Consider the following 25,736-nt stretch of genomic DNA (forward strand, 5'->3'; position numbering starts at 1 on the left):
TGCCTATGTCGGTGCTTCCCATTGGGGACGCTGCTGCAGTTGGCAACATGGAGCCAGAGCTCACCCTGGGCATGCTGCTCCATTTTTGGACTTGCTGCTGAAAGCCAGCCAGCAATGGGTGGAGGCTGCCTTGCACCACCTGGTGCACATCAGCCCCCTGCCTCTCCCCCGGCCTCCCCAGGGGTCGTGGAGGAGCGGCAGCAGCGCCCGGACACCGACGTGCCCCGCCGCATCTGGCATCTGGACACCAGCAGCGACTGGTGGGACCGCATTGTCCTGGAGCGCTGGGGAGACAGACAGTGGACCCAGAACTTCAGGATGAAGAGGGACACTTTCCTGGAGCTCGGCGAGTGGCTCGGCCCCGCTCTGCAGCGACGGGACACTCACATGAGGCCCGCCATCCCCCTCCAGAAGCGAGTGGCCATCGCCCTGTGGAAGCTTTCCATGCTGGACAGCTACCGATCCGTCAGGAACCAATTCGGCATGGGGAGATCCACCGTCGGAGCAGTGCTCATGAGGTACGGCGCCCACCAGCCACTGGGCTGGAGGGGAAGAGGGGCTGCAAGGAGGGGATGGGCTGCCCTAGGGAAAACATGGGGGGAGGAGGTGAAAGTGCCCCGCACCAGAGGGTTCTGTCTGTCCCGGCCGTACTACATGCCGCCCGTGGGGGTTGCTTCCGGGAGTGGGGTACGGGGCAGTGCCAGGGAACGAACACTCCCAGCCACCCAGGCACCCCAGTGATTCGCGGTTTGCTGTGTCCCTCTGCAGATGGTCAAGGCTATCAACCGGGTGCTGCTCCGCAGGGTGGTCCGCCTCGCCGACTCGGACGCCGTCATCCAGGGGTTTAGCGTCCTCGGCTTCCCCAACTGCGGGGGGGGGGCATTGATGGGACGCACATCCCCATCCGTGCCCCGGAACACCAGGCCTCCCAGTACATCAACAGGAAGGGGTACTTCTCCGTCCTCCTGCAGGCCGTGTGTGACCACCAGGGCCAGTTTACAGACATTAATGTGGGCTGGTCCGGCAAGGCACACGACGCCAGGGTGTTCCGGAACTCCTCTGTGTGCCAGAGGCTGCAGGCCGGGACCTTCTTCCCCGACTGCCATATCAGGGTCGGGGACGTGGACATGCCCGTCTGCCTGGTGGGGGATGCGGCCTACCCCCTACAGCCCTGGCTCATGAAGCCGTACACGGGGCACCTCAACCCCTCCTGCCAGGGGCACCTCAACCCCTTTGTAGTGTAGACATACCCCCATATATGAACAAGATTAGCAGTTAACAAAACTAGTTCACTTGTATTCCAGCCCAAGATATACATTAGCACATGTCATGTTTTGTACTAATTTTAAATTTGACATTCTGCCTTGACACACAGCACTGCATAAGCTTCAGGGTCATTGCATCTGCTTGGTACCAGAAGCTATCACCAGAGCTGAAACAGTGTAAGGGAAATTGGGAGGCAAAATGAAAAAGTATTTAAACATGCATATAATATGACTGCTAGTGCCAAAAAATAGAATATTGTTTGGAAAATGGTGGGAATGTGTTTTCCAGAATAAAATGTTGTGCTATGAGAAATGCCTATGTAATCTGAGAGAGGACTTATTTGGGGGTAGTGTCCAGTGTTCTCGGTAAAGATTTTCCATTCATGAACGGAATGAGTTTAATGGTTCATAATCCTGCTGGAAAGGCATAACAAGTGGGGTTCCACAGGGGTCTGTTTTGGGACTGGCTCTGTTCAATATCTTCATCAACGATTTAGATATTGGTATAGAAAGTACGCTTATTAAGTTTGCAGATGATACCAAGCTGGGAAGGGTTGCGACTAATCTGGAGGATAGGGTCATAATTCAAAATGACCTGGACAAATTGGAGAAATGATCTGGGGTAAATAGGATGAAGTTTAATAAAGACAAATGCAAAGTGCTCCACGTAAGAAGGAACAATCAGTTTCATACATACAGAATGGGAAGCGACTGTCTGAGGAGTACGGCAGAAAGGGATCTAGGGGTTATAGTGAACCACAAGTTGAATATGAGTCAGCAATGTGATGCTGTTGCAAAGAAAGCAAATATGATTCTGGGATGCATTAACAGGTGTGTTGTGAGCAAGACACGAGAAGTCATTCTTCCGCTCTACTCTGCACTGGTTAGACCTCAATTGGAGTATTGTGATCAGTTCTGGGCACCGCATTTCAAGAAAGATGTGGAGAAATTGGAGAGGGTCCAGAGAAGAGCACCGAGAATGATTAAAGGTCTAGAGAACATGACCTATGAGGGAAGGCTGAAGGAATTGGGTTTGTTTTAGTTTAGAAAAGAGAAGATTGAGAGGGGACATGATAGCAGTTTTCAGATATCTAAAAGGGTGTCATAAGGAGGAGGGGAAAAAACTTGTTCATCTTGTCCTCTGAGGATAGAACAAGAAGCAATGGCCTTAAACTGCAGCAAGGGAAGTTTAGGTTGGACATTAGGAAAAAGTTCCTAACTGTCAGGATAGCCAAACACTGGAATAAATTGCTCAGGGAGGTTGTGGAATCTCCATCTGTGGAGATATTCAAGAGTAGGTTAGATAAATGTCTATTAGGGATTCTCTAGACAGTATTTGGTCCTGCCATGAGGGCAGGGGACTAGACTCGATGACCTCTCGAGGACCCTTCTGTCGCGAGAATCACAGGTCCGATGATGAATACCCAAGGGGGGAAGGACAGAACCAGGTGGACAGTTTGATCAAAGAAAAAATATTTATTTATGACAGTGGTGAATTTATAGTATTTATTCTAAGATTTTTAATAGACCGTGTTAATAATGAATTTACAGTATTTATTATATTTATTCTATGATTTCTAGTTAAACGTGTCAGAGATCTAAGGATGGGAACGGCAAGGGGAATAGTCTCTAATCTTAAAATATCCAGCTACACTAATTAAATAACAGTGATAACTACAAACTCTATGTACTACCCAAAAACAACTACAACACTAAGCTTATACAACAAGAAAAAATCAAATCATACATACCAACTTACACAGCACATGGAACATTTCACAGATATCGGTTCGGTTGCGAAGGCCTTGGTTACGCCCGAGAGTCGGGGGAGGTGGCTGGTCGGTTGATCAGGCCAGCAGCGCTTTGAAGTATACGAGAAGGCACACGCACGGTGGTACGTGTGTTGCGAAGACCTCCTAGAGCGAACTGTGCGATGGGTATAGATCCCCAACTCTGCACATCGCTTTCCCGCGCTTGCATATTACCATATATGGCCCAATGGTCACCAAGTGAGGGGTCTGTGTCCCAGGGGTTGGGCCGAAACTGTGCAGGTTTCATGTGACCAGGTAAGCCCCACAGTTCTCACGCCAAGGTGACGGGGGGGAGAGTCTGAGGTTATTTCCCCCTTTTCACACCTTCCCTTTTTCTAAAGGCAAGGGTATGCAGGAAGGTGGGGCCGGTTTCTCTCAAGGAGTACTGCAGCCCACTATAGCAAGAGTGGCCTGGCCAAACTTTTTTACTGGGGGAGCAGTTGCTTTTCTCTAACACCTTCCAGTCCTAGTATTCTATGTCTTGTGCACCAATATTGAGGTCATGTGCGCTTGTTTGGATTTGGGCCATCATGGCACCCAACTTGTTAACAAATATCTTATATGTACATTTTTTTAAATGCTATGGAAGATAGAAAACAAGGGATAATTAACAAGGTGCATGACTGTAAATGTTGAATATGAAATCAAATAAAGAAAATTAATACTGCAAAATTTTCAGTAGCCATTTGGTATCTTACTTGGATGCATAACTCCCTTTGAGGGTGGGGTTTAAACTACACTCCCCTGTATTGTCGAAGGAGGATGGACACCTAACTCAGGGTTGTGAATTCCACCAGGTGACCTGAAAATTAGGCACTACAGCACTTAGTGGTGCAATGCCTAAGTTCCCCTTTTAAATTTAGTTCCTAGTCTCAGTGCCTCAGCCTCGGAGGCTAAATCCAAGCTCCTTAAATATGGAGTAACTGTTCTCTATAAGTTTAGTGTTAGCACCATGCAGTCTTTCTAACCATCAGACTGCTTTCTATTCACTACATGCCATGTTGAAAGAGGACACCATGGCCTACATCATGGGCTTTATCTAAAAACAACTGACATCAGAAGAAAGACCTCAGTGGGCTTTGATTCATCCCACAGATGAATTGGGCAATGCTGAAGTCATCCTGAAAAGAACTCTGAGCTAATTTTCCAAAATTTGGTTCAAGGTTCAAAATCTTTGGGACAATATAGAAATGAGCTTCAATATGTGCATCTATACTCTCACTTGTGTGACCACAAAAGACCCCCCGCTGGCTTTGAAGCAAATACTAATTTGCTGTTAGTGGGTCTGAAGCCATCAGCCCTCAGGAAGCTCCAACTAGTAAAAGCATTACAGTGCATCTCATCAGGAACATGGGCTACTGTGAGCATATCACACTTAACTTCCCCTCCTTCTACAATATGGGAATCAATTTCAAGGGCTCAGTCCTTATCTTCAAAGCACTCGGCATGGGATACATAAGGTGGCCTACAGCTCTAGGATAAAATGGAATTTTCTAATGTAAGGTCAAGGCTTGTCTGTGCCGGGGACAGTGCTTTTGCGGGAGCTGATTCAAGACCATGAAAAGAACTCTCATGGGAAATAAAAACCATCAGAAACTCCCCACCTTCTTCAACTCATACAAGGTGCACTTTTTCAGCCTGCCTTCTCAAACAAACTCCGAGCAGTGTGTGCATTTAAAATCAAATCCCTCCAAAACCAGATCAGAAATTTCACATCACACAATCGTTTTCTGGGGAATGAATGAGAGAGAGAATTAACTAGTTCTGGCACATGGGACAGGTGCCCTCCACAAGGCCCGCCTTCAGAGCAGCTGGGCAGCCACTACATGGCTCTGGCCACAGCTCCAGCCCTGGGTGATGGCAGCTGCTGGAGCTGGAGCCTGGGATGTGGAACCTGGGGAGTCTTCTTTAATCTGAATGTCCTAAGCAGAGCTAGAGGAATCGCTTAAAAAAATCAGTAACCTATTTACAAATATTGTAAAATTTAATATGATTTGCAAACCTATATCAAATCAGTTGTGTAGATAAGCAAAAGCTAAAATAGAAATTTTGCTCATCGAGGAAAAATTGAGAAATTCACTGGATCATTATTATATAGCTAGCGCTAATTAATGTTATGGAATAGTTCCGGTCCTGTATGTTTACATGAGAATATGCCTTTCAGTAAATCAGACTAAATTTTCTACCAGCTGTGATAAACTGTCAAAGGTTTTGTTTATTTACTTCTACTTAAATAATAATTTTGATAGTAACAGACCAACTGATAATCTTGTCTTTACAATTTTTAAAATTCTAATATTTCCCTCCAAAATTCTGTATTTAAAAGGGCAGTGTGTATATATTTAATAATACAGGCAGTCCCCGACTTACGCGGATCCGACTTATGTCGGATCCGCAGTTACGAACGGGGCTTTTCTCGCCCCGGAGGACACAGGAGGCGGGACCGCCCAGACGCACCGCGGTCCCGCCGCCCGCATCCTCCGGGGTGAGAAAAGCTGCTCCGCGTCTCCCTGGTCTGCTGGGGGCGGGGGGGAGGATCCCCAGCAGACTAGGGAGATGCGGAGCAAAGCCACGGAGGACGCGAGAGGCGGGACCGCCCAGACGCACCGCGGTCCCGCCGCCCGCGTCCTCCGGGGTGAGAGAAGCTGCTCCGCGTCTCCCTGGTCTGCTGGGGGGGGGGGAGGGTCCCCAGCAGACCAGGGAGACACGGAGCAAAGCCACGGAGGACACGGACAGCGGGACTGCGGCACGTCTTGGCGGTCCCGCCGCCCGTGTCTCCCTGGTCTGCTGGGGGGGGGCGCAACTAGTGCGCCCCCCCCCAGCAGACCAGGCTTTTCTCGCTGACGCCTGGGGTAGAGCAGCTGGGGTGCTGCTGGGTTGGTCCCCGCAGCGCTGAGGTGCGGCACTGCGGGGACCTACCCGGCAGCACCCCAGCTGCTCTGTCCCAAGCGTCCCCAAGTCAGCCGCTGCTGAAACTGACCAGCGGCTGACTACAGGAAGCCCGAGGCCGAGTTGCTCTGACCCGGGCTTCCTGGAATCAGCTGCTGATCAGTTTCAGCAGCGGCTGACTTGGGGACACGTGGGGTAGAGCTTCTGGGGTGCTGCCGGGTTGGTCCCCGCAGCGCTGAGGTGCGGCGCTGTGGGGACCTACCCGGCAGTGCCCCAGCTGCTCTGTCCCAGGCGTCAAGATTCAGCCGCTGTTGAAACTAATCAGCGGCTGATTCCAGGAAGCCCAGGGCAGAGCAACTCTGCCTTGGGCTTCCTGTAGTCAGCCGCTGGTCAGTTTCAGCAGTAGCTGAATCTGGACGCCAGTTCTGACTTACATACAAATTCAACTTAAGAACAAACCTTCAGTTCCTATCCTGTACGTAACCCGGGGACTGCCTGTACAGATACTGAAGGCTGGATTTTCAGAGTGCACTTCAGGCTAGTGGGGAACACAACTGTGTATGCTTAGAAATGGCAATGTTTTCAGAAATGTGCCTAGTGCAACTTATAATAGGAAAATGTCACTGTATGTTTATGTAAGCGGGGGAATGGTTCCGCTATTGTGGGGAACTTTCTTGAGTTCTATACCACCCTGGTTTAATGGACCAATGAAAGGATCTGAGTCTCCGTTCCCACTTCCTTTACTCCACAGCCTCCCTGATCCTGAGGGCTCCCCTTCCACTCTCCTGAGTAGCAGAATCCTCAAAACCCCAACAAGGCTGGGCCCAGGTTTCCTGGGGCTTAATCCCCAAACTTGTAGTCATTTGGAGCAGGGGCTAGAGTGTCCCCATTCCGGGGTGATCTCGTCACACTGCATGCTTTCTTGGCCCAGTGATCATTCCATAAAGTTCAAAGCAAATACAATTTATTAAACATCAACTGATTAGATAGAAAAGAATAAGAAAAAATGAGAAAGGTTAAATGAGAACACACAGTCCTGCTCTGTAGCATGGGGCCATCACAAACAGCAGTCTGTAGAGTGTAAGGTGATATCTCCCTGCCCAGAGCCTCTCCCCACACTTTGCTGTCCCAGCTGCTCACCACACCCAGCTGCAGGCTGTGCTGCTTTGCCAGTCTCCAGCTTCTTGCGTTGCTTTTCTGTCCCTTTTGGCTCTCTGAGCACTGCCAGTCTGCTGCTCAATACAGGGTCTGCACCCCTTGGACTCTGTGTGCCTGTCTCTGTTGCTGCAGGACTGCCTCTCCACACAGCTTGCTCCTCTTAGCTGTCTCCCAGCTCTCTTCTTGCTCAGAGAGACCCAGAAAAATCCCAGCTCACAGGGAGGACGGGGCCTGGCCTCTTACTTTCCTCACTGGCCTGTCCAATCTGTCAATCAGGCCGAGCTGGAGTGTTGGCTGCTTTCCATTGTCTCTGGGGTCTGTCAGTCTCAGGGCCCTGATTTCTCATGGACACTTTTGATACTGGGAGCTGGCAAACCAAAAACTTCCAGAGTTTTAGTAAGAGGCTAACAGTCCCCTTACATTAATATAACTCAAATTTATATTTGTCACAAAAGATGATTTGCTCTCTCTGTGAACTACCACCGTTCACTCCAACATACATTACTGAAGATGCTATGTTTTAAGCAATAGGAGGCACACATATTAGAATATTCCCGCTATAGCCCCCGACTGAAAATTAAAGGGTATTTGGGGGATAATTTGGCTCCTATTCATGAATCTGCCGTTTGTTTCTGATTTTGATATGGTACAAGATATCACTAAAGGGTCTGCTTTAGAGTTGATGTTCAGGTCTTTGCTGCAAGTGATTTTCAGCTATGTATGATGAGGGCTCTTAAGGGATCTTGCTGGCATTTCCTCAGCCTTTTTCATTGTCTTGGCTCCAGGAGCAGTCACACTGTGGCCCCAGCTCCAGCAGCTGCCTGTCATGCAGCCTGGCCAGGAGCAGCTGGGAAGCTATCATGTGGCCCTGACTGCAGCTCCAGCCCTGGGGAAGGATTGGAGCCAGAGCCAGGGCTGGAGCTGCCACATGGCCCCAACCTGGGAGCAGCTGAGCCGCCACCAGGCAGCCGAGTAACTAGTCCCCCACTCTCCCACCAAGCCCACTACTATCACTTACCTTCCAAGTGCGAGGAAGACGAGTGCTGCTGCACGACTCTGCTGAGGAGGTGGGCAGGTTTTAAAATTCTTTGTTTGCACCTCCACAGACACGCACCCTAGAAGCAGCTTAAGTAGTATCTAATAATTTTTCTTTTTGTTTCTCATAGGCTTTGGGGAACCATGAATTTGATAATGGTCTGGATGGATTAGTGGATCCACTACTTAAAAATGTTAATTTTGCAATTCTGAGTGCAAACATTAAAGCAAGCAAATCAGTAGCATCCAAGATTGCTGGATATTTTCAGCCTTATAAAATACTACATGTTGGTTCAGAAAAAATTGGAATTGTTGGTTATACTACTGTGGAAACATCTTTCCTTTCAAATCCAGGTATGCTTTTCTTTAGTATAACAGAAATAAATCATAAACATTGAAACGGTCACGTGCTAAGATTTAACCAGGTCTAGTTTACTAGTATGAATGAATATTGATAAAGGGTTTTAATTAAAAAGTTAACCTATAGATAAGTGGTTCTCAAACTTTTTGGCCAGCAGCCTTTCTCCCTCAACACAGACCTTTCCATGAAGTGTCTCACAACCATCTATGAAGACAAAAAGAGCACAAGGGGAGTGGGAGAGCAGAGTCTGAGAGGAGGGTGGGTAGAGGATAGGGTTGCCAGGTATCCGGATTGGACTGGACAGTCTGGTATTTGCGGCCTCTGTCTGGTTTAAAAAAAAAACAACAAAAAAACCCAGAAAATACGGGACATTTAAATCTGTTGTTCTCGGATGGAAGTCCTCTTGGGACATTCTTCCCCAGCCACATTTGGTGGAGTGGGGAGCATGGGGATTTAAAGGCACAGTAAGTCTTTCCCCCCTCCCTGTGTCCCCTCCTCCCTCCCCCCCCCCCCCCCCGGTGTGGCATTTTTTTTTTTCTTTCAAAATTGGTTGAGGGAAAAAAAAAAAACCCTCAATGGGGGACCAAACTTGTTGGGGGGGGGATTCCCCCCCCCCCCACAACAAGTTTGGTCACCCGTTGTGGGGTTTTTTTCTTCCTCAACCAATTTTTCGGCCATCATGTTTGGTATTTTTTGTGAAAATATCTGGTAACCATAGAGGAATGGGCTGGAAGTGCGGGGTTTCAGCAGGAGTGGTGCATGAGGGGGATGTGGGTGCAGTGTCTAGGCCAGAAGGGGATCTGGCTTTGTGCCTCAGCTACTCCCAGGCACCGCCTCTTGCTGCTCACATTGGCTGTGATTCTGGCCAATGGGAGCAGTGAGAAAAGCCTCCAGATGGGCAGTTTCCCGTGCTGCTATTCCTTCCCCTGCAAGCCGGATTCAGCCCATGAGGCTCTCCCCGCTCCACTTGCATTGGGAAGCTGGCGCTCCAACCTCACGGGGGGATGAGAGGGCGCACCGGCAGGAGCACCAGTGCAGGCTCCCCACTTCGGGGGGGGGGGGCAAACCCCGTGTGTGCGGCCCAACTGCAAGACTAGTGGTCCACGGACCACACTTCGAGAACCACTGCTATAGATCTTTTGTATTATTCAACTCTACAGCCAGCAGACTGGTTTTTTTAACTGCTTAATGTCCATGTTATATGAAAATAAACATTCCATTTAGAACACCCAAAGCACTTCTCCAAAAAAACCCAAACTGAGTACTTTTTTTATATTTTGTTCCTTATTGCAAGGTAAGAAAGTCAACATATATACATTCTGTATAATTAAGGAAAATGTGTTTTTACACAGGGTTTAATGAAATCTCACTTTTTTTTTTTTTTTAATGTCGAGCGGCTTTGCTGGACCCCCCCAGCAGACCAGGGGGACAGGAGCAAAGCTGCCCAGGCGGCGGGGGTCCCGCCGCCTGGGCGGCTTTGCTCGGGTCTCCCTGGTCTGCTGGGGGGGGAGGGGGCGCAGCTAGTGCGCCTGCCCCCCAGCAGACCAGGCTTTTGTTGCGGGATGCCTCGGGTAGAGCAGCTGGGGTGCTGCCGGGTTGGTCCTGTGGGAACCTACTGGGCAGTGCCCCAGCTGTTCTGTCCCAGGCTCCGGATTCAGCAGCTGTTGAAACTGATCAGACTGATTCCAGGAAGCTGGGGGCAGAGCAACTCTGCCTCCGGCTTCCTGTAGTCAGCCCCTGGTCAGTTTCAGTGGCAGCAGCTGAATCTGGAGCCAGTTCCGACTTACATACAAATTCAACTTAGGGACTATAGGTTTGTTCTTATCTTGTACGTAACCCGGGGACTGCCTGTAAATGGGTGACCAACTACCAAGCAATGAGTTATGAGATTTTGGCTTTTATCCTGGGTTATACTTCAGCAACAACACAAGCGTATTTTGTGAAACCATGTGATACTGCTTTGTCAATGTTTCTCTGTTGTAGTAAATATTTAATTATTGAAACATTTAGTATTGGACTCTGGACCAATTCTCACATTCCCGTTTGCTATTCAGTAGTCCAGATCTGTAGATCCCTGTGCAGATACAAAATTGGAATTGGCTTCTGCAAAAATGATCCACACATATCTATATCCACATTTGCAAATGTGGTATTAAGTGGATATCTGCAGGGTTCTAGATATAAAATTTGTATCCATATCCTCAAAAATGAGCCGCAGCTATCCGCATCCACATTCACAGATACCCGTAGATTTGCAGAATTCTACAGATCTAGGGCATGTTGTATCACCCCTATATTCTCCCAAGATGCCTGGGAATGAAGGAGAATTGTGAGGGACGGGGACAAGGCATTTGTGTGGTTTATTTTCTAGTTGGTTATTTTTGGCTAGAGAGTTTAATGGGGAATTTATTTTAAAAATAATAAAAGGGAAAAGTATTTTAAAACTTTGTCAGAGGACTCAAGCTCATGACATAGCTGCTATGTTTTATTCTTTTTCTTGGGGGGAGGGGGAAGTGTGACACTTGTACTGCAAATATAGTAGAGATACAGTTCATGTTTATAGCTTGAACCTCTGTAGCCCGGGTGTCCTTAATCTGGGAACACCTGGGGTACAGGTCCTGGCAGGTGGATGTGGAAGCAGGTCAGCATGCTGCCATTCCCCCTCCCCCACCAGCTGGGGAACAGTAGCACAGCAATGCACTTCCACTGTGGCTTTTCCCATCTGCAACCATAGCAGTAGGGGGTAGTGCCTGGAAGCCGCGGGAAGTGCAGAGCCACGTACCCCTGGCAGCAGAGCACAGGCAAACACCCCACCACCAACCCTGTCACATCCATACCCTGTAGCACCCTCCATAGCCCAGCAAATTTTTTAATGCAGCATACCCAGTTTCGCCAGATTAAAGAGGTTCAAGTAAAATTATTCTGTTGAAATAAAAACACATTTCGGAGAAACCATAAGATTTCTCAACACTGTGAGCTGAGTAATCATTACCCCTTTAAAATCTGTCTTTGGGCTCTATCTTCAGAGAGATCCTGTGATTCGTCTCATTCAGTGGGATAATTTGCATATGGAAGACAAGTAGGTTTTAGCCCTGAGCCTGCAGATTTAGTGCATTGGGTCTCTGAGGAAGCTGCCATGGAAATATAGAGACAAAATAAGATACAATGAGGGGAGACTGTCGGAAAAAAACCCTTTTGCGCCAGAGCCTGTAAACCTCATTTTTTGAGGAATAAGGGCTCTTGTGCCAAAGGTTTTTTTTCTGACAAATGGCCCCATCTACATAGGGCTTTTTATCACAAAAACCTCTTCTGCAAAAAGGATCGGAAGATATGCAAATGAGCATGAGAGATACAAATGAGCACTCCATTTGCATTTCCTCTTCCGCAAAACACCCTCAGTGTACACGTAGCCCCTGTGGGAGAAGAATTAACATGGGGAAAGAAAAGATTCTAAGGGAAAATCAGTTGGAAGGTAATATGGCAGAAACATGTTCTATTTATACCCAAACAGTGCATATAAAAGAAACCTGAATGTAATTCTTTCTCTTAGTTTTAATGATAGTCAAAAATCATTCAAGATTTGCTCTGTTGCCTTCTTTTACCAGCATCTCTTTATGGAATTAGTTTCGTTATATATGGATGTCTACATAATTCAATTCATTAGTATTTGGTAGGCTGAGCACAAATGTTCTTGTTGCTTATACAGTTCTTGAAAACACTGGGCCAGATTAAAAGTCTAACCCAACTCCCAGTAAAGTTAATTCAAAGACTCCCGTTTGTTTCTTTCAGTAAAGGAATGTGGGAACCCATGGCCACTAAAATTCAGAGATCACTTAAGGATCACAATTTAGAATCCTGTGTTTGATGTTAACAATGGACATTTAAATAATGAGAGGCCAGAGCACCCTATAGCTTGTGGGACTCTGACCGTAGTCCATCAACTCTTTCAATAATCTGGTTTTGTGAAAACAGAAGTATTTTTAGACACCTCATAAATATTAATAAAAAATCTCTTTTCTCTTTTTCTTAAGGAAAGGATCTAATCTTTGAAGATGAAGTTAAAGCATTGCAGCCACATGTGGATAAGCTTACCACATTGGGAGTGAATAAAATTATTGCACTAGGGCACTCTGGTTTCTCTGTGGATCAGAAGATTGCTCAAAAAGTGAGAGGAATTGATATTGTAATTGGAGGACATACAAACACATTTCTTTATACAGGTATTGTGTCTCTTAGTAAAATGTTGTTGTCAAGGCCAAATCCCCATTCTGTCACGATGAATGCAGAAGTGGGGGCCTGCAAAAGTACCCTAAATCTTATCTTACCAAAACCTTATCTTTCAAGGCTTTGGTATAAAGCTTCCCCCAAAAATCTTAAAAACCTAGATTTTTGGGGATAAAAATCCGCTGCCACCACCCAAGTAATGGTAAGAAGACCAGGGAAGAGATCACTTGGGAAATCTTAGCCCTAAAGTAAAAAAAAGTTCTCTTTCTTTTTTTAAATTAACCTGGTATTGGTTAATTTTTGTGTGTCCTGGTTTTATCACCACAATACTCCTGTTACAAGCATAATGACTAGATGGAAAAGTCACCAATTAATATACTCATGGGGGACTCCCATGGGCCAAAAGCTTAGTTACAAAAGAGAGGAAACCCCATTTTTAAATGTACAGACATCAGATTCCCATTCCCAAACAATAAAACCTAACGGATTTATCTAAACTTTACCCTACTTAAAGGTAGTGAAGAGTCTTTTCTTGGAGAGAGACATGATGTCTGTCTCCCTCAGTATCTGGAGAGCAAACTGGCTTCTGAGACAAAGGAGGGAAAACCAAAAATTCCTTTGTCCCAGTTTGAAATCCATATCTGCATTTCTATTGGCTGACTGCTATCTGGCTTAGGTACAGTTAACCTCTTAGTCCCCAGGCTGTTGGCCATCCCTCATGACCATGACAGTTGCGTTTAACCAAAATTGATCATTAATTGAAAGAAAATTCTCACTGAACTAAGATGGCTCAGTACAAATGTAATTTGCTTCTAAGTATGTATTGTGGCCAGTTCCTCAACTGGTGAGTATCTGCAGTTTCTCTGGAGCTACCTTGATTGAGAAAAGCAGAGGATCTGGCATGCTGTATAATTAAAATCAGCTATATGTATTGTTGAGAGTAACCCACAAAAGAGGAAGTTCTTTTGCCATTCTTAATGTAAACAAAACATATTAGATTGGGACTATGGTACAAGGCACCAGCCAGGTCTTCAGCCTGAGGCATCGCTTACAGTCTTGGGCGCTGAGACAGAAGAGACAGCACAGTGGGACAGTCCCTTGATAGATGCAGCCACAAAGTGCACAATGTTGAAGGGCACTGGGCTATGATGTTGCATCAGGATGCTCCTGTACCGGCTAAGCACTGGGTGAGCTTGACGCATTGGGAGTGTCTGGTGCTGGACCTTAGGATAGAGGAGGCCTGGTGACCATCAACCCCCAAGACTTTTGACACTGTGTTGGAGCTCATTGAGCTCAATTCATCTCCAGGCCTGGATCCAGGAGCTGGCATTGGGCATCTCAAGCCTATGTTAGTGTTACGATAGGCTCAACCGTTGGTATCGTGACATCCAGTGCAGCCCCAGACTGGCACCAGCACTGGTACCGACAGTGCCACGCCACCACCGGTACAAACATTTGTGTAGGTCTTGGGCCCGGCAACAGCATCGGCAGCTGCACTGGCACAGCAGGTATCCACTTTTGCCAGGTCCACTACCTCTGTGGCACCACCCTCTCTTCTGCCTCGATGATATCCGTGCAGGTGGCACCTCCAGTACCGTACCCACAGCTGCATATCTGCCAGCCATAGCACCACCTGCACGATTGATGTCCCCACTGGCCCACAGGGGAAAGCTAGTGGCAATGGCCCAGCATAGACAGGCACACCAGTCACTGACACCATCGTCAGTGCCACCGTGGTCTGCCTCAGAGGTTGAGTCTGTGTGTTCCAATGCTGCCTCCTATAGTTTGAGATCACAGTACCGATCCCGGCACTGCAGCCTGATGGCACACCAAACATGGCCACCTCAGTGGCACCTGCAGGTCCAGAGGCTGTTTTGGATGCCAGGAGCATCCAGGGTTTGCCTCACTCAAGGTCGTTGTTGGTAGCCACACGTTCTAGGTACACTTCCTCTGCCACCCCCCTGCTGAGGGCTCTAGCCTCGAAGTCCACTCAATCCTCTTATAAAGAGGTGGTGAGACCTCTGGTGGAGGGGAATGGTAAACCGCCCCAGACTCTGTCCCCAAATGCGTTCCCTCCCGCCACAGATGGTGGAGGTGCCTTGCGATCAGCTGTTAGTCAGGGAATTTTCCTCCTTGTCGCCAGATGAGGCATTGGCTGACCCTGTAACCTGCTGCCAATGATGGATGCCAGGGCACACCACCTCCAATGCCTTGCAGCCAATTTGGGTGCGAAAGCAGAGATCCCAGAGGAATTGGACCTGATGGTAGATATTCCTGACAGCAGATGTTCCTTCCAGGTAGCTTTGCTACTTAATAAGATGGTGGCAAAGATTTCAAAAACACCGTGGCAAATGCCTGCCTCTATTCCACCCAAAAAGGAGCGGAGAGGTGCTGTTTCGTCCCTTTTTGTCCATCTGACCCCAGGCTCCCTGCTGGTCCAGGCTGCTGTCCAGAAGGAGAGGCAGGGTCTGCCTGGACCTATGCCAAAGAGCAAGGACCTGAAAAAATTGTACCTGCTAGGCAGGATGGCCTATGCCATTGTGGAAGAGGGAGAAAAGAGTCTGCAGTTGCATATCGCCAGTCAGCAGGAGATGTTGAGCAGATATGCGTATAACACATGGTCAGCCATGGATAAGTTTAAGGACCTCCTTCTGCCGGAGTCTAGTCAGGAGTTTGGGACCTTGTCAGAAGAAGGCGAAGTGGTCTTCTGCATGGCACTGTAAGCAGCTTTGGATGCTGTGGACACTGCAGCTCATACAATGGCTATAGCTGTTGTAATGAGGCAGAGTGCATGGCTTCAGGTCTCGGGCATTTCACCTGAAGTCCAAAACACCTTACAGGACCTCCCATTTGAGGAGTCTGGTCTTTTCTCAGACCAGACAGACTTTAGGCTGCGTAGCCTTAAAGATTCCAGAGTGTCCCTGAAGTCTTTGGGTGTCCACACCGCAGCTCCCCAGAAGAGGCCACTGAACCCTGGACCAGCACTGAAATCCTTCCAGCAGGGATTCAGGACTGACAGGGGCAGAAGGAGGGATAGAAATAACAGCAATAATAATGGCATAAACAGGCATAAGGGACTGAGGTTGGACTCTGAATGAGAACCCACCCTTCCCCCTAATAAGAAGCCAAAGTCCTCATTTTGAAGTTGTGCCCGAGGACAGGGTTCCAGTCTCCATGATAATGCCTCCCTTTGGGTGCGGGCTCTCCCATCTCTACCTTGCCTGGTCCCAGACCACTTTGGATGGTTGGGTGCTCGGCCTGGTGGAAAGTGGATATGCTATCCCTTTCCTCTCCTTATCCCCTCCTTCCCTGTCCCTCTTCAGGGACCCCTCACAAGCAGCTCTTAAGTCAGGAAGTGCCTTCACTGCTGCATATGAGGGTGGTCGAGCCTGTTCCAGAGGAGTTCAAGGGGAGAGGGTTTTATTCATAGGATTGTATTTATTTATTTCCTCATCCAAAGGAGGTCTTCAGCCTATCCTGGATCTAAGGCCCCTAATGTTCATAAAGAAAGCAAAGTTCAGGATGGTTACCCTAGCTGCCATCATCCCTTCCCTCGAGAAAGGAGACTGGTATGCTGTCCTTGATTTGAAGGATGCATACTTCCACATCTCAGTGATCCCACCACACAGGAGATTGCTGAGGTTCACAGTAGGCCAAAATCACTTTCAGTTTGTGGTCTGCCTGTTTGGCCTTTCTATGAGTCTTCACCAAATACATGGCATCTGTGGAAGCTTTTTTGAGGAGGTGCAGGGTTTTAGTATTTCCTTACCTAGATGATGGGCTGATCAGGCGTTCATCCAGGAAACAGGTTATGGGCCACGTAGACATTGTCAGGGCTCTGTTCCATAAGCTGGGTCTCACTCAAATAATAGACTTTGTCCAGGCTCACCTAGACTCCACCTTGGCAAGGACTTCCCTCCCTAGGGCCAGATTCATGGCTATAAGAGATGTAATCGATGGTCTCAAGTCTTCACCCCTCATGACAGCAAGGACGTGCATGAAACTGCTGGGTCACATGGCAGCCTGCACCTATGTGGTGCAGCATGCCAAACTGTGGCTTTGGCCTCTCCAGACATGGTTGGTGAGAGTGCACTATCCAGTGCATGTCCTGTTGGATGTGGTAGTCACATTCTGAAGCTAGTCTTCCAGAGGTGGGGTTATCCCTGTCTGGACCTGTTCACTTCCCAGGAGAATAGCAAATGCCCAAGATGTTGCTGGGCCAAGGGGTGGAGTCCTAGGGGGATACTCTGCAGGCACAGTGGCCTCACCAACTCCTAGACTCATTGTCCCCCTTTCCCACTAATGCACAAGGTCCTCTTCAGGGTCAGGAAGTTCAAGGCTTCGGTTATAGTGGTAGCACTAGAGTGACCCTGCCAGTACTGGTTTCCCACTCTCCTGGACTTAGAACCTTTGGTGCTGCTGGCAGTACCCGATTTGATCACTCAGAACTTGGGGAGGGGCAGTTATTCCACCTGAACCTGTCATTCCTCCACCTCACAGCATGGAACCTTTGTGGTTAGTGGGCCCTGAACTCCTGTGTTCTGAGGCAGTGAGGAGGGTCCTTTTGGAGAGCAGGAAGCCCTCCACTAGGGCTGTATATGCAGCAAAGTGGAAACATTTCTCCCTGTGGGCCACATAGTCAGGGGGGGCCCCCATACCTCTCTTTTTGGACTACCTCCTACACCTCAGACAGCAGGGCCTCTCTACTTCATTCCTGCGAGTTCACCTAGCAACTATTACAGTGTTCCACCCAGGGAAAGAGGGCAGGACAATATTTGCTAACGTGATGGTTAAGAGATTGCTTAAGGGAGTAGACAGGCCCTTATTTTTGACAGCCTTTACTCCCCTGGCACCTTAACCTGGTTTTTACAAGACTCTCGAGCCCCACATTGAGCCCGTAGCCACCTGCTTGTTGAAACATCTGTCATGGAAAGTAGCCTTTTTAAGTAGCCATTTCATCAGCCGAAAGGGTATCTGAACTGAAGACCCTTACGTCTGAGCCTCCCCCCCCCCCCCCATGCAGTCTTCTTTAAGGATAAGATTAGGCTTTGCCCCCTCCTTACATTTCTCCCTAAGGTGGTTTCCCAATTCCACATATTCCCAGATTTCTACCTCCCAGTTTTCTTCCCTAAACTCCACTCAGTGCCTAAAGAGCAGTCTCGCGGGGTACTCCTTAGACATGAGGAGGGCCTCAGCCTTTTAAATAGACCAGACGAGGGAATTTCATAGATCGCCACAACTCTTTATTTCCATAGCTGAAAGGATGAAGGGCCTCCCAGAGTCAGCACAGTGCTTGTCCTCCTGGATCACATCCAATATTAAAGACTGTTTATGACCTTGATAATGGGCCAGTGCCCCCTCTAACTGCCCACTCCACAAGGGCATGGGCCTTAGCAGTGGCATTTGTGGTGCAGATGCCTATTCTCAAGATTTGCAGAGTGGTCACATGGTCCTCTGTTCATATGTTCGCAAGCCATTATGCCATTGCGCAGCAGGCCGAGGACAATACAGCCTTTGGAAGGGCAGTGTTACAGTCCATTACAGATTAGTCTCTGACCCCACCTCCTGTTGTACTGCTAGGGAATCAGCTAACTAGAACGGACATGAACAAGCACTTGAAGAAAAAATGATTACTTACCTCGTAACTGTTGTTTTTCAAGATGTGTTGCTCACACCCTCCCACGCCAAGCCAACAGTAAGTGATCTGGCATCATTGCAGCACAAAGCATTGCAGCGTAAGGCCCAGGTTTCAGTCCCCATTCAGTCAGTATCTGCTCCTTGTCATTTTGTGATTCAGAGAAGACTGATGTCTCGCATAGCAACCTGGATGAAGGAGGAGGGGAATTTATTAGTTGCTGCCTCTACTGCTAGCGTGCCCCGTTCTGTGTTCTCCTTATCGCCCTGGTTGCTCAGAATCTCTGGGTAGGTGCTCTGCCTCAGCCTCATCATCCTGCAAGATAAGTTTCCTCTTTGCTCTCTCAAATATTATGAAGCACGCAGCAGGCTGCCACCACAAAGGGAATGTTGCATTCACTGAGGTCAGTAGACTCCTAAATCTTCCTTTTAAATGCCCAAGAGCGTATTCAACCATCATTCTACATTTGGTCAGCCTGTAGTTGAACTGCTCCTTACTGAAGCGTAGGCTGCCCATGTACGGCTTCATGAGCCACAGATGCAAGAGGTAGACTGAGTCACCAAAGATCACTATTGGCATTTCCATTTCTGATTTGAATTTTCTGGTCTGGGAAAAAATTTCCAGCTGGCATCTTTCTGAAGAGGCAGGCATGCCTAAAGATGTGCATTATGCACCTTTTTTGACCTCACATTGATGTCAGTGAAACAGCCTTTGTGATCCATCAGTACCTGCAGCACCATTGAGAAATACCTCTTGCAGTTTATTACTCCTTGGCACGGTGGCTAGGGGCCAACGTGGGGAATATGCATTCTGTCTATCACACCACCTCAGTTAAGGAAAGCCATCTCTTACGGTATCCATGTTTCCTGGAGTGACCACCCTCTGTAGCAGAGTGGCATTGATAACCTTGGCTACTTGTATAATAACAGCCCCCACAGTAGGTTTCCACACTCCCAACTGATTCTCAGCAATCTAGTAGCTGTCTGGCGTTGCAGGTTTCCACAGGGCAATTGCTACATGCTTTTTCCATTGTCAGAGCAGGTCTCATCTGGACATCCCTGCGCTTCAGGGCAGGGAAAAGCCATTTGCAAAGTTCCATGAAATTACCCTTGCACATTTGGAAGTTTTGCAACCACTGCTGATCGTCCCATACCTGCAGCACTATACAGTCCCACCACTCTGTGCTTGTCTGGCAGCACCAGAACCAGTGTTCCATTGTGTCCAGGGATGGATTGCTGGCTGAGTTTCCAGTTCGCTCAACCCTAGGGCTTACCTGTACAGCGTGCCCATGATTCCTCTTCATCCTCTTCCTTGGGGGAGCAATGTCCTTACATGTTCAAAATACTGCACCATTAGGCACACAAGCTAGACATCAACCATCACAAAGGCTTGATGCAAAACAGGATCCACTGGAGGATCACGCTGCTATAGTATCTGCATGGGTAATCAAGGCCAAAAAGGGAGCAAAAATATTGTTTCCCATTGATCTCAAGCAAGGGTGAAGGAAGTAAATGAGCACATTATGGGACACTGACAACATGAACCCATAACCACCTGCTGTACAATTTTGCTGTACAATTTCCCAGCATGCACTGGGCACAACCCAGAACATAAAGCGGCGCAGGCACTGTGGGTTAGTTACCCACAGTGCATTGCTCTCAAAGTTGACAGCAGTCTCCCCGATGGGGTTGCGCTACTTTAAATTGCGTTGAATTCTTGCACAATGGGGACATGGACCTTTGACTTCACAAGGGGGCAAGAGTTTGGAAACACTGCCCCCTCATGAGTCCGTCCCCCTTCTCTTGATTTCATTGAGAGTTAAATGCATGCAAGAAGTTCAAGACCAGCCCTTAGTAGAGACCTACTCAGCTCTGACCTCACTAGTTGAACATTTAGTGAGTCTGAATTTTATTAGTTCTCTGACCAACTCTCTGTAGATCTTGCTTTTTTCTGTTAACATGGAAAAGTGGATGTCCTAAAATGATCTCTGAGAGCTGCCTACACCAAATCCATGCAGATGTATCTGTTCGGACAAAAAAAATGTTTGGCAGCATCAAAGATTTTGCTTTGATTCTGAAAGTGCATACTCTCTGAACATGCACTTGAGTCTTCTAGCAGCATTACAACTATATCTGGGAACTGTTCCAAGAGCTCAGTTTGTCCTGCCAACATTCACAAAGCAGCATTCATTGCTGGCAGAAGATAGCTCTCCTAAAGGCTCCTCTCTGTTTTTGGATGAATATCCGTTGATAGATGAAATACTGCACTTTTTCTTTCAAAAGTATGAAGTCCCACTCATCAAGGAGTAATGTGATGTTAGCTTGGAGGAATAATTTCTTTAGATCTTGTTTTTTTGTGGCTTTGTGGTTCCAAAAAAAGTCACTTGAGAGCCAAGTTATCAATAAAACTATAGGCAAAAATCCCAACAATTTAGATATGATGCAAAAATTGTTTTTTGAAAGTATTCATTCTCAGCTCATTGTTATGAGTTAGAGCGCTTAGGGTGAAGTAAGAGATTAAAATCAACTCGTCTTTTTTACTTCAAGGAGAAAACACTCAAGTCTTGAAGAACCTTATCTTATTTCCAAATTACTATTTAATAGACATTAAATATTCTATGTATTCTTTTAAGGAAGAAAAACACACTTGAAAATCCTTACTGATGATAATTTTATGAAGATAAAATACTCATGATTATTTTGTTTCAGGCCCTCCACCTTCCAGTGAAGTGCCAGAGGGTGACTATCCATTCCTGGTGAAGTCAGATGATGGGAGGCTGGTGCCAGTTGTACAAGCCTATGCTTTTGGAAAATATCTTGGTTATTTAAATGTAACATTTGATGATCAAGGAAATGTAATTGCTGCATCTGGAAACCCTATTATACTAAATAGCAGCATTCCTGAAGGTATGTGAAACAGAGATTTGAATTTCTGTAGATCACCCAGCTATACTTTTAGCTCTATTACTTTTTTGAAAAGTAAAGTACAATGCTATAGGGGAATTTAGTTTTCCTCTTCGTTTGGTTTTATTTGGCATGACTCCTCTCAACAATCAAACAAGTTTCCAATTTCTAACCTTTCCGATGTTTTAATTTATTATTATTCTTTTTTGGTCTATGTAAAATCACTAATATCTTCCTCATGACATTCAGATGATATATTTCCATAACAAATTAACATTTTTAGGCTACTCTGGATATTTAAGGTTAATATTGTTTACCTGGGCATGAATTAACTAACAGCTTATCCTATAAGATTGGTTCCTTCAGAACAAAGTTTGGAGCAGGCAGGGGAACTCTAGAATCTTAGTACTTCTGTCTATGGACAAACAGGGCTTTGGGGGAATGTGACTGACAAGGTGAATGCACGAAACATGCCAAAAGTCCCACAGCTAGAGGGCTTCCTGGCACAGTGCTGAAGTTAGGACTCCTGCCTGCTTGCTGATGGATAATATTGATGCAGTATTGTCCATCAGGACCAGTGCTTCTCTTCCTGAGATCTGGAGAAGGAACCCTTGGCATGCCAAGCATACCAAGTTCCCTGACATTTATATGTAGGGCAAGTCCCTGAGAACCAGAGACCCTGAGTCCTAAGACTGCCAAGATGGACTCACCACTCCAAGTCTGATGTGTCTGAGACTAGGGTAATGGATGATTGAGGGGCAGCAAAGGGTACCCCTACCATTACTGACCCTGCATCTCACCACCAGATCAGCAAAGGAATGACCAGAGGTGGAATTGTAAGTACTGAGTCCTGGTGATGTTGTCGTGGGGAGAAGACTGACACTAGACACAGCTAGAGGGTCTGAGGCATATCCTTTCACACTAGGGGACCAGTACCAAAGTCTGGTTTGGAGCTCGGGTACCAGTAGGTTTTAGGTGGACTGAAGATGATTCTTCCCTTGGAGATCATGGTGGTGTACAACTTGCTTTCGCTTCCAGGTGGTGTTGGGGAGCTGGCGACCCTTGTCTGGACTATGGAAGATTTGTTCCTGACCAACACCACAATGATTGGTGCCATGGTGGAACTCGTGGACCTTTGCTCCTTTCCATCCCCATCACCTTGGTTGGGAGGGGACCTTAGGGAGTTGGATAGGACTGGAAACATCAGGTCTTTTACTGCCTAGAAATCCTCTGGCGTTAAAAGGGTCCACAGGAAAGTGATCCCATGGCTGTTCCCAGGACTTGGAGGCAGGTCCCAAACCAAACTTGGTGCTCTAGGCAGAGTCCCCATAGTAGTCAAGTATCAGAGGGGTAGCCGTGTTAGTCTGAATCTGCAAAAGTGGCGAGGAGTCCTGTGGAACCTTATAGACTAACCGAAGTATTGGAGCATAACACTTCGGTTAGTCTATAAGGTGCCACAGGACTCCTCGCCGCTTCCCCATAGTAGTGGTTCTCAACTTATTTATCATTAGGTGGCTGCCCAGACCTGGACCCTGACCCCAGGAATCCCTAGGTAGAGCTGGCTGACTGCCCTGGACCTCAGAGCTTATGGCTTGCAGAGCAGATGGCAGCCCTGACCCCTTCGTGAGGCCAGACCTGTGGAGCTAGCTGGACAAGCTCAGGAGCCTCCAGACCTCTAACTCCTTGTGGGGCTGTGTCGTACCAGTCAGCTGCCCTGGAGCTTGCAAGGCCAGGTGGCAGCCCTAGACTCTCCAAAACTTACAGGACCTGGCAGCAGCTGCAAGTTCCATATGGGGCCAACTCGCTGTCTGCCCCAAACTTGTGTAGCCAAGTAATGACCCCAGACTCCTGACCCCTGCCTGAGGGGAGGCAAGGAGCTCCTTTGACTTCATGGAGCCAGGTGACACACAGATGTGTGCCAATTGGACCTCATATGGCTCATTGGCCACCAACTGAGAATGGGTGACCAAGTGTGGGTCTCACCATGCTGGTCACTCCATGCTTGGTCCTCTTGGCACTGGACGGAACCCTCTCTGTGTGCTCTTACACTTATTCCTCAGCACTGAGGATGGAGAATGGTGCCGGCACGCGCACACCTAAGAAGAATACATATGAGCAAGCACTCGAAGAAGGGTGACTGCTCATTCTACAGGAACCCAGTCTCGTTGACTGTGTTTGTAGAATCATAGAATGCTAGAACTGGAGGGGACCTAGACAGGTCATCAATTCTTGTCACGGTCCTCACGGCAGGACCAAGCACCATAAAGACCATCCGTGACAGATGTTTGTCTAACCTGCTCTTAAATATCTCCAATGATGGGGGTTCCACAACTTTCCTAGGCTATTTATTTCCGTGTTTTAACCACTCTAACAGTTAGGAAGTTCTTCCTAATGTCCAGCCTAAATTTCCCTTGCCACGATTCCTCAGACAGGTTCTGATCTATGATGCTTGCAGAGCTACAATCTAGTTGTTGGTTCATATCTTTGCTTCTTAATATGCTATCACCCAGCAGCACTGTGATGTGCCAGTTTTGGGAGAGCAGCATTGCAGTCAACATGTCTATGAACTCCGTCCACCTCCAGGAGTACTGCTTGTGAGTCAGCCTGCATGAAATGGACATGAGCAAATACTGGAAGAAAAGAAAAATGGTTACTTAACTTTTGTAACTGTTCTTAGAAATGTGCTACTCATGTCCATTCCATGATTCATCCTCCTGCCTCTCTGTTGGATTATCAACAAGAAGGAACTGAAAAACATGGGGTTGGGAGAGTCCTTTTTACTAGTTCACATGTGCACAACTCCAGAGGGTAATAGGGCCAGCCCAACAGATACCAACGAGGGGAATATCTCTGGTAACTGTGCACACAGCATGCACACACCTAGCTTGGAATGGACACTAGAAAAACATCTTGAAGAATAAGTTACAAAAGGTTAGTTATCATTTTTTAAATTTACTCTGTGCTTCTATTTTAGATAAAGTCTTGAGAGAAGAAGTTGACAGGTGGAGGCTACAGCTGAATAATTTTTATTCCAGGGAGATTGGGGAAACTGTGGTTTATCTAAATGGTACAAATCAGGCATGCCGTTTTCAAGAGTGTAACATGGGAAATTTGATATGTGATGCCATGGTAAGAAACCACAGACTATAATTTAATCTGAATTAATATTTGAGGGCTTTGGGACAATTTAATTTTCCCAGACTTTAGAGAGCTCTATCTATCCTTTCATCTTAAAGACTGTTAAAAGTCAGAGATCCTTAGCAGAGTCCATAAAATTCTGTGACAACAGTTACTACTTTTGTGTTTGACACAGATGATCTACCTGTTGTTGGATAGGTCTGGAATGTGCTTAGCTCTCCCTTCTGTACTTGATCATGGGAGGCTCAGCACTCCCATAGTTCCCAATAAAGTCAATGAACAGCTTTTAGGAACTCACTGCTATGCAACTTTCAGGATGAAACTCCTTGTATGTGGAGCTAGGGCAACAGAAGCAAAGCAAAAAACTGACAGACCAGAAATTGTTCAATTATCCCTGGGACTATTGCATAGAGTTAGGTGGAGCTTGCAAAATGTCTAGGAATAGTCATTTGAATTTTTTAACAAATTTGCTTTGACTGTGTTAGTATTGTGGATGTTGCCACATATTCAGAGAGAGCCAATTTCTGATTCATATATAAGTTTTTATATTGAAAATGTGCTGAGGAACTAATCCTAGAAATTATTTAATTTATATAGCTGTTCATGTCCAAGGAGATTTGAATGTGAGATTTTCAACGTTATTAAAGGCTCAACTAAAATCCCAGCACACAGTGTTCACTGCTTTCTCTTCCCTTCAGCAGCTATTTTTGTAATTTACCTAAAAAAGATACTAGCTTAGTCTTTGTTCTTAAACCAGGCTGATTATTGCCTCATTATTCTATAGAAATCTTTTTTAATTTCTTGCTGTGTGTTTTCTATTATTTTATTAGCAGTAAATAAAGTTGGATCTCATGCAACCATTCTGACATAAGTCAGGGCCTATTTTGGTCCTCTGAACAACAGGTCTATAGATTACTTTTTGGAAAAATCTGTACTCAATTTGCTTTCCTCCAATCTTCTAGTTCTTCCCAGAATTTTTAAGACTTTCAGATATTAAATGCTAGTGATATGGTGCTCTGTCATATTTCTTAATAATCTTGATAGCATATCATTAGATTGCCTGGTTTGTATATATTTAAATTTTCTAATTCTTTATGAACAGCTATATTCAACGTGTCTCACCTTTCTAATTCTTCATATATTTATTACTCTGTTTCAACATTTTCTGAAGTAACCTGTTACCCTTTACTTTTCCTTTTTGACACTGTCTACAAATCATGCCTTCACTCATTTAGTTTTTACTTTAGAGTGTGCAGCTTAGGTTTCTGTTTCCTATAAAGTCACACTCTAGTTTTCAAAAAAAATGCAGAAATTGCA

General features: G+C 46.7%; 1 protein-coding gene across 2 annotated transcripts in view; it reads left to right on the plus strand.

Moving 5' to 3' along the window:
• The window catches only part of NT5E (5'-nucleotidase ecto), a 52,085-nt gene that overhangs the window by 11,721 nt on the left and 14,628 nt on the right, over positions 1-25,736 (plus strand). For both annotated transcript variants that reach the window (XM_075923841.2, XM_075923840.2), the window contains exons 2-5: positions 8,290-8,512; positions 12,551-12,739; positions 21,087-21,284; positions 24,256-24,410. In XM_075923841.2, the coding sequence (XP_075779956.2) occupies positions 8,290-8,512; positions 12,551-12,739; positions 21,087-21,284; positions 24,256-24,410 (765 nt within the window). The remainder of the gene's footprint in view (positions 1-8,289; positions 8,513-12,550; positions 12,740-21,086; positions 21,285-24,255; positions 24,411-25,736) is intronic.

This window comes from Pelodiscus sinensis, chromosome 3 (genome assembly GCF_052426305.1).
Source record: "Pelodiscus sinensis isolate ZL-2025 chromosome 3, ASM5242630v1, whole genome shotgun sequence".
NCBI lineage: Eukaryota > Metazoa > Chordata > Testudines > Trionychidae > Pelodiscus > Pelodiscus sinensis.